General features: G+C 36.7%; 1 protein-coding gene and 1 pseudogene across 1 annotated transcript in view; both read left to right on the top strand.

The window, feature by feature from the left end:
- The first annotated feature begins 1,108 nt into the window (after positions 1–1,108).
- On the top strand, positions 1,109–3,236 carry LOC111829248 (annotated as a pseudogene).
- A 6,361-nt stretch (positions 3,237–9,597) lies between these two features.
- LOC111829246 overlaps positions 9,598–12,534 on the top strand; it is a 4,062-nt gene continuing 1,125 nt past the window's right edge. Inside the window, exons 1-3 of the mRNA XM_023777930.1 lie at positions 9,598–9,831; positions 10,022–10,119; positions 10,216–10,528. Coding sequence (XP_023633698.1) covers positions 9,598–9,831; positions 10,022–10,119; positions 10,216–10,528 — 645 coding nt within the window. The remainder of the gene's footprint in view (positions 9,832–10,021; positions 10,120–10,215; positions 10,529–12,534) is intronic.

Raw genomic sequence — 12,534 nt, 5'->3', positions numbered from 1 at the left:
GACTGCTCCGATTTGGTGAAGATGGTGTCTTCTACTTCTGAGTGGCCAGCTTTCTCTGTATACCTGAAGGATATTGATAGCGACAGGGAAGAATTCTCAACCTTCTCTTTATCTCTTATTCCTCGAAGTGCGAATGTAAAAGCGGATAGCCTGGCACGCAATGTGCGTGTGCTCCCGCATTCGGTTAAGTTTGTTAACAATTTTCCCCCAATTGGCTCGTTTGAGCTAATCTATATGAGTTTGGTGTTGACGAAAAAAAAAAAAAGAAGAAAAATGAAAAAGAAGAGCACGTTCGACAAACTAAAATATCCAATTGAACATTTTAACAAAAGTATCTTCACTTAAAAAGAAGTATTAGTAATACAATAACAAAAAAAAAAAAGTAACTGCCATTTAACATATATTACGAGAAATTAACAGCTCATAATTTAATGCTATCTTGAAAAATGCATATAGAAAACAAGTCAATAATTTGTATATTTAAAAACTCCTAATCTAACTCCCACACATCATGAATAATTTGTATAGTGATTTTTTAACATATATCTATCAAGATACTTTGTCTAATTAACTTCGCGTACTATTTTTATGATACAAGTGCCTTAACCACTGAGAACAAAGTCCAAAAATTATAGGTAGTTTAACTAACAATATAGACCTTAGTTTTCCAGAAATTAGATGCATCTTTAATTCGTAAGTGATATAATGATGATTGTTTACATATTTAGAAGTTAGATTTTTGTTAGGTCTATATAATGTTTTAAAAGAATTAAAAATTTAACAATAGAAAAATAATCTATATTAACATAGAATTATCCCAAGTCAAATACTAGTTTTCTTATATTTAGCATAAAATTATTTTTGAATTGTATTTGTAGGTATGTCTAACCGCCGGCAAAATGAAGGTTCTTTCGTGCAAGACGATACAAATTTTCTTACAGAAACGTCGACACGGGTATGTAGTTACACCTTATTTTAGCAAATTTTATCTTTTAATTTAAGTAAATTAAATATTGAGAATTTTTAAAATTTTTAGAGCGAAGATAATTTTAAATAGACTCCTAGTCAGGAAAGACTATTTATTGAGCTTTACGATCAAGCAATTGCCATGAATAATTACCGCTTCAAAGATCCAACACCCCTTGGATGAGAGTTTTTGGTTAAAAAATTCAAGAAGGAGTTCAATGTAAATATAAACTATCGTTTTTTTCAAAGAAAAGCTTGATCAACTGAAAAGAAATTAGAAGAAGTACAAGCAACTTATGCAAAATTCTACGGCAATTTCAGTTGACCCTGTGACATCCGTCATATCTGCGTCTAATTCTTGGTGGAAAAATCGTGAAGCTGTAAGTGGTAAAATATATTTCACAGCCAAAATATGTTTAGTAATTTTTGTATACATTAAACTTGTAAACTAAAATTTAATAAACTTATTAACATAAATGTAGGACCGACGATATCCATCGCCCAAAGCATGAATGGGTAACGCTGCGAGGCTGTACAAAGGTGTTTGGTTGGAGCATGAATGAGAGGAGCGTGACGCTGACATTTTTCACACTTGGCCAGTTTTGCAAATCCGTAACGCAAGAGCTCTGCCGCCAGAGTGGTTTCTGCCCGCGCCTTCGTGGACTTCTCGCATTACATCGTCAACCTCGTTAGGGCCTACACAAGTGAGTAGTGCTGATGCAGTTATGCGGAAGAGATCTCCCTTTAGACTTTGAATGGGGAGACAGGAAAAGAGCAGTTGACCCATTCATGTAAATCTCCTGTTACCGATACACCATTCACTATTTTTTATTTTCTTAAAACAAAAACAAAAAAGCTGTATGCAGTTCATTTATTTTTATTTTGTCTTTTTGTGATAAAGACAGGACATCTGTGGGGGAAATTGTTCACGCTTCTTTTGATTTTTTTATTTTTTTTTCATACATTTTTATCTTTAAAATAAAATAATTACTCAAAAAACACCCTTTTTTTTTTTCTATATAATTACACTTCACAACATTCACACCTCACACTTCTTCTTTTTCTCTTGAGTTTTAATAATAAAAGTACCTTAACTTAAAAAAGTAATAATAATATAAGTACCTTAACTAACAAAAGTACCTTCACTTAAAAAAGTATTAATAATACAAAAACAAAAACAAAAAAGTAACTGCCATATAACATATATTATGAGAAATTAACAACTCATAATTTAATGTTATCTTGAAAAATGCATATAGCAAACAAGTCAATAATTTGTATATTTAAAAACTCCTAATCTAACTCCCACACATCATGAATAATTTCTATAGTGATTTTTTTTAACATATATCTATCATTATACTTTGTCTAAATAACTTCGTGTACTATTTGAAATGGACTCCTAGTCAGGGAAGACTATTTATTGAGCTTTACGATCAAGCAATTGCCATGAATAATTACCGCTTCAAAGATCCAACACTCCTTGGAAAAGAGTTTTTGGTTGAAAAATTCAACAAGATGTTCAATTTAAATATAAACTATCGGTTTTTCAAAGAAAAGCTTGATCAACTGAAAAGAAAGTACAAGAAAATTATGCAAAATTCTACGGGAATTTCAGTTGACCATGTAACATCCGTCATATTTGCGCCTAATTCTTGGTGGAAAGATCGTGAAGCTGTAAACATTAAAAATATCTTTCACAGCCAAAATATGTTTAGTAATTTTAGTATACATTAAACTTGTATACTAAAATTTAATAAACTTATTAACTGAGATGTAGGATTGTAAGATCATTTAAACGAAAGCCGCCTGACTATTGGGATGTGATGCAACGTTGTTTCATCTTACATGATGTACAATCACAGTCTCAATACTCTGTGCACCAAAGACGAGAAGAGTTAATGAATGAGGGCGTAAATGATGGTGAAACTCAAGTTCCTGAGACACAAGAAAATGAAGAAGTGTATCGTGTTAATATCAGCGATGAAACACGTGCCTCAAATGAGTTCACCCAGCATCATTTACATCAGAATTCTCCACATGCTCTTCCGTTTCATACTCTTGCTTCAAGAGTTAAACAACAAGGTGGATTAAGACGTGGGAGTATTTGACAAAGAGGGCCAGGAACCTCACGAATCTCTATTGGGAGTGGTTCAAGAGGCAATCGCAGAAAAAAATCATTTGAGTCAATTCTAACAGATACAATGAATGGGTTCAGAGAGTTTCAGCGCCAAAGTTTAGAACAATTACGTCCAAATATTTTCGTTTAAGATGATTACGAATAATTTGATAACTCTGTCAAGATATTTGAATCGTTGGAGCTCCCGAGTGACATAGATTTTTATTGGGCATGCATTCATGCATTTAAAGAAGAAAGATTTTGGCGTAAATATTTTATTAATCGAGCTGAGAGAACCATGGAAGATAAGCTGCGTATTTAGAAGCTTTAACTGGATATACACGGGACAGTGAATTTGTGGGGAAACACTTAGTCTCTGGGAAAAAAGGTGGAAGTCGTAGTCCAAGCAACTTTACTTTCGGCAGTTCATATTGTGGTAATAATTCTTGGAGTCAAAATTCTGGTGGACAATGGGGTCCGAGTTTTCAACAGTGGGGGATATCTCCGAATGGATCACAATGCTCAAAATGCTCTGCATTGGGGTACACCTCAAAAAGCTCCACATTGGAGAACACCTCCATATGCTTCATAGTGGGGCTTCGCAGTGGGGTACACCTCCAAATGCTCCGCAGTTGTGTACACCACCAAATGGTTCGCTGTGGGGTACCCCTTCAAATGGTCCGCAATGGAGAACATAAAAAAAATGCTCCTCAATTGACTTCACCACCAAATACTCAACAGTGGGGTTCATCACCTTATGCACCACAATGGGGTTCATCACCTAATGCAACACAACGGGGTTCATCACAACATGCTCCACAATGTATCCCTCCAACAAATGTGCAGTGCGGATTTTCAATTGGAACAGAAGTAGAGACCTAGAGCGAATATCACTTGATGGTTTTAGATCATTGTGTGACAAGTTACAAATGAGTTATGGTTTACAACCTAGAGCGACTGTAAGAATTGAAGAGGGAGTGGCCATGTTTTTACAAATATTTGGGCATAATGAAGTTCAAAGAGATGTTGGATTGCTATTTGGGCGGACGGAAGAGACAGTGAATAGAAATTTTTTTGAAGTGCTTAGAGCAGCTGAGTTACTTGGTTGTGATTATATCAAGACTTCAACAAGACAAGAACTGCATCGAATACCTCAACGACAGCAAATGGATCGTAGATTTTGGCCATATTTTGGTGCATTTGTTGGAGCTATGGATGAAGTTCATGTATGTGTTAAAGTTAAACCTGAAAACTCCAAGTAATGTATTGGAATCGCCATGATAGAACCTCGTTTAATATAATGTAAATAAGTGATTTGAATATGCTGTTCACATATGATCTACATGATCTGCATTTGTTTCATATGATCTGCATGATTTGCAACGCTTGATCTGCTTTTACCATTCAATGTCTTAATATTGTGTATTGCGTGCTTCGTGTTCTTAAACGTCGGGCTTCCCACTTATCTGATGGTACAATGCCATCAACGATTGTGGGGTCGTTGACGACAGCCTCTGAGTTCGAAGAAGGATCTTGCGAGGTAGCGGACGGGCTGCGCACTGGCATATTATCATTGTTGGTGAGGTCTGTGTCGCTAGCGAGTTCGGCGCCGTTGGCGAGGTCGGTGTCGCCTATCGGTAGAGGTATTGCGAGCATTTTTGCAGACGGTGGTAATACAGTTGTTGGTACCAAAATGATAAGTTTGGGAGCTTGCTCGCCACTTGATGCGCCGAGTTCACATCGTTTTCTAGGACGGCAGTTGCGGTTGACATAGGAACTGGCTAGGCCAGAGTCGAATCGCCAACCAAAGCAGTTGATTGTGTAGGGGTTGGATTGACTAGGGTGGCAGGTTCCATAGTATGAGGCGCGACATCATTCGAAGTCGGCGTGGTAATCAGAGGAATACCAAGCTATGCTAGTAGACCGAGGCCAATGCTTGGCTGGTCGATGCTTTCGACAGGTTTGACTCGACGGAGGTCAGGATTAGATGTGGAAATGAGCATTGCGAGTGCATCTGCTGGAGCGTTGTCACTACGAGGAATCTTGGTTAGCTCAAAATGTTGGAACACTTTGGAGAGATCACGAAAAACCTTGCGATATGCATCCATTTTTTCATTCTTAGCTTCATAATTGCCGCTGAACTAGTTAGCAACGAGCTGTGAGCCGTAGTATGCCTGAATTCTTTTGATTCCAATGCCGTGCGCTAGCCGAAGGCCGGCGATTAGCGCCTTGTATTCTACCTCGTTGTTTGAGGCTGTAAACGTTTATCGGAAAGATTGTTCTAACACTTATCCTGTCAAGAATTGCAAGTGAATGTCGACCCGTGAAACATGTTTTAAAGATGCACCATCTACGTGCAGTGTCCACTTCTCGTCCTCGGACACTCCTTGATCGAGTTCTGGCGATAGTTCAACGAGAAAGACAGCGAGAACTTGGGACTTCTACATAATATGATTGAAAATAGTTTCATTTCGGCTTTAACTTCGCCGAGCTCAACGGCCTAAATTGCTAGTCGGCCAGATTGGCTTGGGCTGAGGAGAATCGTTTGGAGCGGTTGATTTGTAAGGACTTCGACAGAATGTGATTGGAAATAGTTTCCGAAACGAGATAACTACCGTATATGCAAGCTTCTCCAACATAGGGTAGCATAATTCGGCACCGTCAAGGGTCTTACTTACATAAAAGATCGTGTGTTGTTCACCTCGATCATCTTTGACGACTAAACCGCTCACAGCCGAGCTAAAGACAGCAATATAGATGTGTTCATTGCGGCAATGCACTTGTGAGACGTTGTACCTCGCAAGTATTTTTTGGGGACGACAAGTTGTTAATTGCTGAAATGTTTTTGGGATTTTCTTCAATGCCTCTCTGGATGATGCGGTGTCCCAAGAATTTGCCTGATTTCACACGGAAGGCGCACTTAGCAAGACTTAACTTCATTCTATACTCTTTTAGTACTTGAAAACATTGTTGTAGATGAGAAACGTGGTTGGCGGTGTGGGAAGATTTAACGAGCATGTTGTCGATACATACCTCCATTGTTCAGCCAAGTTGGCTTGCGAACATTCGAATGAAAAGGCGTTGGTACGTAGCTCCAACCCGAATGGGATTACGTTGTAACAATATGACCCTAGCTCGATGATGAATGATGTTTTCTCTCGATCATTTTTGGTTGTAACAAGAAACAGCGTCCATAAAGGAGAGTAGCTTGTTTATAGCCGCAACTTTGACTAGCTGATCGATACATGGAAGGAGAAAGCTTTCTTTCGGACACGCCTTATTGAGGTCGGTAAAATCGACGCAGACCCTCCACTTTTTGTTCTTGTTTTTAACGTCAACAGAGTTGCTTATCCACTCAGGGTATCGGACTTCCATAATAGAATCAGCGTCCAACAGCTTTCGGACTTCCTCGTTGACAGCAGTAGCATGATCATGGCCTAGCTTTCTTCGCTTTTGCTTGACCGGCTTGTAGGGTGGATCTACATTGAGTTCATGGCATAAAACATTAAGGTCTATGATGGGCATGTCGTCAAGGGTCCAAGAGAAGGTCAAAGAATTATGCTTCAAAACTTTTACGAGTTCGTCTTTCAAAGGGTGTGGCATGTCGGCACCTAACCCGATTCACCGTGCTGGGTACCAATGGGTCACCATGCAAAGTGTAGATTCCTCACTGTGTAGTGAGTTTCATGAATGAGAATTGGAGTGCCGTCCATTGTTTTGAGTTCGTAATCGCCAGACTTTACAATCTTAGAGATAAGGTAAGGTCCTTCCCAGTGTGCCCCTTATTTTCTGGCATTGAGCTCGGTGGTATTCTCGAAGACTTTCCGTAAAACCAAGTCTCCTACAGCAAAATATCTGGCTTTCACCTTCTTGTTGTAAAACTTGGTTACAGCTTGCTGATAGTTTTGTATACGAACAGCCCTTTATCTCGCTCTTCCTCGAGAGAGTCGAGACTATCATGCATCATTGTGTGATTCAGAGCTGGGTTATGCACAAGCATCGAACAATAAAGGGTTGGTATCCCGACTTCGGCAGGGGCGAGTGCTTCCATCCCGTAGACAAGGGAAAACGGGGTGGGACCTATAGAGCGGCGTGGGGAGGTTCGATGTGACCATAATACGCCATCGAGCTCGTCGACCCAAAATTCTTTTTTTTTATCTTTGAGTCGTTTCTTGATGCCATCGATAATAGTTTTGCTACTTGCTTCGGCTTGACCGTTTCCCAGCGGATATCGGGGAGTCGAATTGCTCAAGTGTATCCGCCAACAAGGGCTGAAACCTTCAAATTATAGTGATGTAAATTGGGTGCCGTTATCGGTGACGATCTCGTATGGGTGTCCGTTCCTACAAATTATGTTCTTCCAAACAATCTTTGATTGGATCCTTGCGTAAGATTCTGCTTCAACCCATTTGGTGAATTAATCCATCATAATGATGATATACTTCTTTTGATGGGAGGCGGGTAGAGGACTGACGATATCCATCGTCCAACGTATGAATGTGTAAGTCTGCGAGGCTTTACAAAGGAGTTCGGTTGGAGCATGAATGAAAGGAGCTTAACGCTGACATTTTTCACACATGGCTATAAATATTTCGCAATCCGCATTCATTGTCAATCAGAAATGGCCAGTTTTGCAAATCCCTAACACAAGAGATCTGCCGCCAGAGTGGTTTCCGCCCGCGCCTTCGTGGACTTCTCGCATTACATCGACGGCCTCGTTAGGGCCTACACAAGTGAGTAGTGCTGATGTAGTTATGCGGAAGAGATCTCCCTTTAGGCTTTGAATGAGGAGACAGGAAAAGAGCAGTTTGACCTATGCATGTAGGTCTCTTGTTACCAATAGACCATTCACTATTTTTTTTTTTTTTTTAAACAGAAACGAAAAGCCCGTAGGCAGTTCATTTTTTTTTTTTCTTATTGTGATAAAGACAGGACTTATGTGGGGGAAGTTGTTCAAGCTTCTTTTGATGTTTTTTTATCTGTGTTTTCATACATTTTTATTTTTTTAATAAAATAATAACTCGAAAAACACCTTTTTTTTTTTCTATATAATTACACTTCACAACACTCACACCTCACACTTCTTCTTTCTCTGTGTTCTAACTTTTTTTTTGCAAAGGTATTTTTTTTTCAATTACATACATTATAATTTTTCTATACACTAACATATGTTTTTTTTTACAGCATTCAAAATACAATCCAAGCTTCAACTCTACACCTCTTGTTTCTATAATTTCCTACTGAAAGGTATATATATTTTTCCTCTTAAATAAATGTAGTTACATTATATAATATATTAGTAGTAAAAAAATAAAGGTATTTAAAGTTTTGTTTAAAACAGGCGTTTTCTGCCATTTACGTAATATGTATGTTAATTTTATATTTATATATATATATATTGTTTGGTTAATTTATTTAATGATTATAAATTATACATTTACACTATATAGTTTGATAATATTTATTTGAAAAAGATTCGACAATAATATTTGAAATTGATCAGTTATTAATGATTTACTTCTCCAAACTAATTAATTATACCAAACAATTATTTCTCACAAAACTATCAATGAATCACAGGTTAATAAATATATTTATTTCCAAAAAAGAACACTTTAATTCTAAAAAGAAGAAGAAAAATGAAAAAGAAGAGCACGTTCGACAAACTAAAAAATCCAATTGAACATTTTAACATAAGTACCTTCACTTAAAAAGAAGTATTAATAATACAATAACAAAAACAAAAAAAAAGTAACTGCCATTTAACATATATTACGAGAAATTAACAACTCATAATTTAATGCTATCTTGAAAAATGCATATAGCAAACAAGTCAATAATTGATGACATAAAAAAAAAATAACAATTCAATAATTTGTATATTTAAACACTCCTATTCTAACTCCCACACATCATGAATAATTTGTGTAGTGATTTTTTAACATATATCTATCAAGATACTTTGTCTAATTAACTTCGCGTACTATTTTTATGATACAAGTGCCTTAACCACTGAGAACAAATTCCAAAAATTATAGGTAGTTTAACTAACAATATAGATCTTAGTTTTCCAGAAATTAGATCCATTTTTAATTCGTAAGTGATATAATGATGATTGTTTACATATTTAGAAGTTAGATTTTTGTTAGGTCTATATAATCTTTTTAAAGAATTAAAAATTTAACATTATAAAAATAATTTATATTAACATAGAATTATCCCAGGTCAAATACTAGTTTTCTTATATTTAACATAAAATTATTTTTGAATTGTATTTGTAGGTATGTCTAACCGCCGGCAAAATGAAAGTTCTTTCATGCAAGACGATACAAATTTTCCTACAGAAACGTCGACACGGGTATGTAGTTACACCTTATTTTACCAAATTTTACCTTTTAATTTAAGTAAATTAAATATTGAGAATTTTTAAAAATTTTTAGAGCGAAGATAATTTTAAATAGAATCCTAGTCAGGAAAGACTATTTATTGAGCTTTACGATCAAGCAATTGCCATGAATAATTACTTCTTCAAAGATCCAACACCCTTTGGAAGAGAGTTTTTGGTTGAAAAATTCAACAAGGAGTTCAATGTAAATATAAACTATCGTTTTTTCAAAAAAAACCTTGATCAACTGAAAAGAAAGTACAAGAAGTACAAGCAACTTATGCAAAATTCTACGGGAATTTCAGTTGACCCTGTGACATCCGTCATATCTGCGTCTAATTCTTGGTGGAAAGATCGCGAAGTTGTAAGTGTTAAAATATCTTTCACAGCCAAAATATGTTAAGTAATTTTGGTATACATTAAACTTGTAAACTAAAATTTACTAAACTTATTAACAGAAATGTAGGATTGTAAGATCATTTAAACGAAAGCCGCCTTACTATTGGGATGTGAAGCAACATTGTTTCAACTTACATGATGTACAATCACAGTCTCAATACTCTGTGCACCAAAGACGAGAAGAGTTAATGAATGAAGGCATAAATGATGATGAAACTCAAGTTTCTAAGACACAAAAAAATGAAGAGGTGTATCGTGTTAATATCAGCGATGAAACACGTCCCTCAAATGAATTCACCCAGGATCGTTTACATCAGAATTCTCCACATGCTCCTCTGTTTCATACTCCTGCCTCAATAGTTCAACAACAAGGTGGATTAAGACGTGGAAGTAGTTCACAAAGAGGGGCAGGAACCTCACAAATCTCTATTGGGAGTGGTTCAAGAGGAAATCGCAGAAAACAGTCATTTGAGTCAACTCTAACAGATACAATGAATGGGTTCAGAGAGTTTCAGCGCCAAAGTTTAGAACAATTACGTCCAAATATTTTCGACCAAGATGATTATGAAGAACTGCGTCAAATACCTCAACGACAGCAAATGGATCGTAGATATTGGCCATATTTTAGTGGATTTATTGGAGTTATGGATGGACTTCATGTATGTGTTAAAGTTAAACCTTAACTCCATGGAATATATTGGAATCACCATGATAAAACCGCATTTATTATAATGGCAATATGTGATTTGAATATGCTGTTCACATATGTTTGAATGGAGACTGGGATCTTGTCACGATACAGCAGTTCTCGCGATGGTGCAAGATGGTGATTTGCATTTTCTTTGCCTCCTGGAGACAAATATTATGTGGTTGATTCTGGTTTTTTGGCTCCTTATAGATCTTCATGGAATGGGATTCTTAGGTATCATATGTCGCAATTCTACAATGGTCCTTGATAAGTCTGTATTTCATCGCTTTTCTAGCATGCATTCATCATCTTTTCAGCATCATTCACTTGTTGATTCGCATCATATTGATCCCTTTCTGCATGTTTTACATACTTAGGTAGGTTTTATGCATATCTTGCATACATTGTGCATATTTGGAGTGTTTCAGGTACTTAGGAGACATGCAGAGCGAAGCAGAGGAACAAGCGTTACTCGACATGCAAACGATCGAGTGGGACGATCGAGTGAGAAGCAAGGATGCGTTGCAGTTACATCGACGATCGAGTGAGCAGCAGACGTATACGATCGAGTGGCAGATCGAGCAGATGGGAAGCGAAGCAGAACTACCTGTCACTCGATGCACTCACTCGAGTGACATGATCGAGCAAAGCAAAGAAGTAGCTGATGGTTTTACAGGTCACTCGACACGATCACTCGAGTGACACGATCGAGCAAAGCAGAGAAGATGGTCACTCGAGGTGCTCACTCGACCAACTTAGTCAAAACAACGTTTGAACCGCTTTTACGTTGTCGTTTTATGTTTTAAGGTTTTCCCAAAAATTGTTATAAATAGGCTTCATTTGGATTGCCGAAGATCGAGTTTTATTTTGTATTAGGTTTTTGTTGTAGCCACAAAACGATCCTGAGAATTGTAATTCATATTTCTTTTGAGTTATTGAGATTTTGCAACTAGTTCTGAAATCATTGTTGTTACTCTTCCTATCATCCTTATTATTATGCATGTTTTGAACGATTCTTGTTTCATGATGTTTAACATGATTTCTGCGTCTGAGTAGTGTTAGGGTTCTTGAGGATGGGATAGATTAGGTGGAGGATGTTAGTTTGCTAGAGTGTTTATGTTAGATTCATTTTGTTTCCCTTATGGACTAGAGTTTTATTAGCTAGTTCTTCTCTGATCAATTGGAACTAGGTCATAGACATTTCATACCCGAAAGGTATATGATGAAATGTCTGAACCAACTAGTGCCAGAGATTTACATGCTTAGCCCAAGAGATTGGTTGTCTAAGATGTTTATTGACATTAATGAGCTTTTTCTTTATGCCTGTTTACTGCATGTTTCATCAATGAGAATTGTGATTAGGAAGTGTTGTAAACTTGATAGTTTCTGCCAAGAGATTGGATTGACTAGTATTAGAAGTTCATTGTCTAGGGATTAGAATGTTTGCAGTTTGATAAACACTCGAAGTAGATTAGCATACTCCACCTACATTAATAACCTCATCCTCGGGATCTTCTATCCATTTGTGCTTTCTGTTTAATTCTCTTATTATTTACTTGGTCTGCTTTGTTTTCTTGCCAGTATCAATAATCGTTACGTTTTAGTTTATGCTTGATAGTCTATGTTTTACAGCTTTACATTTATTGCATGTTTAACATGTTCGCTTAGGATCGCTGAAAACCAAAAATCATTTATGCTTGCTTGACTTAATCATCTCTGATATATCTTGATTGCTAGCATCATACCTGATTGGATTGATACCTATTGTACTGCAATGACATGATAGTACTCTAGGGTAATTGATAGAAAAATCATAGTATCAGGAACCCAATTTCAACAAGTTTTTCTACACACTTCTAAACACTCTTCATGCATCTTTAGCACTTGTAATCAATCAAAGTTATTGTATTCTAACATATTTTAACCCCAAACAACACTAGATAAGTCATTTAGTTGTTCAACGCAATGTTCCGAGTT

This window comes from Capsella rubella, unplaced genomic scaffold, assembly GCF_000375325.1.
Source record: "Capsella rubella cultivar Monte Gargano unplaced genomic scaffold, Caprub1_0 scaffold_7, whole genome shotgun sequence".
Taxonomy (NCBI): domain Eukaryota; kingdom Viridiplantae; phylum Streptophyta; class Magnoliopsida; order Brassicales; family Brassicaceae; genus Capsella; species Capsella rubella.
This window is presented reverse-complemented; position numbering and strand designations above follow the sequence as displayed.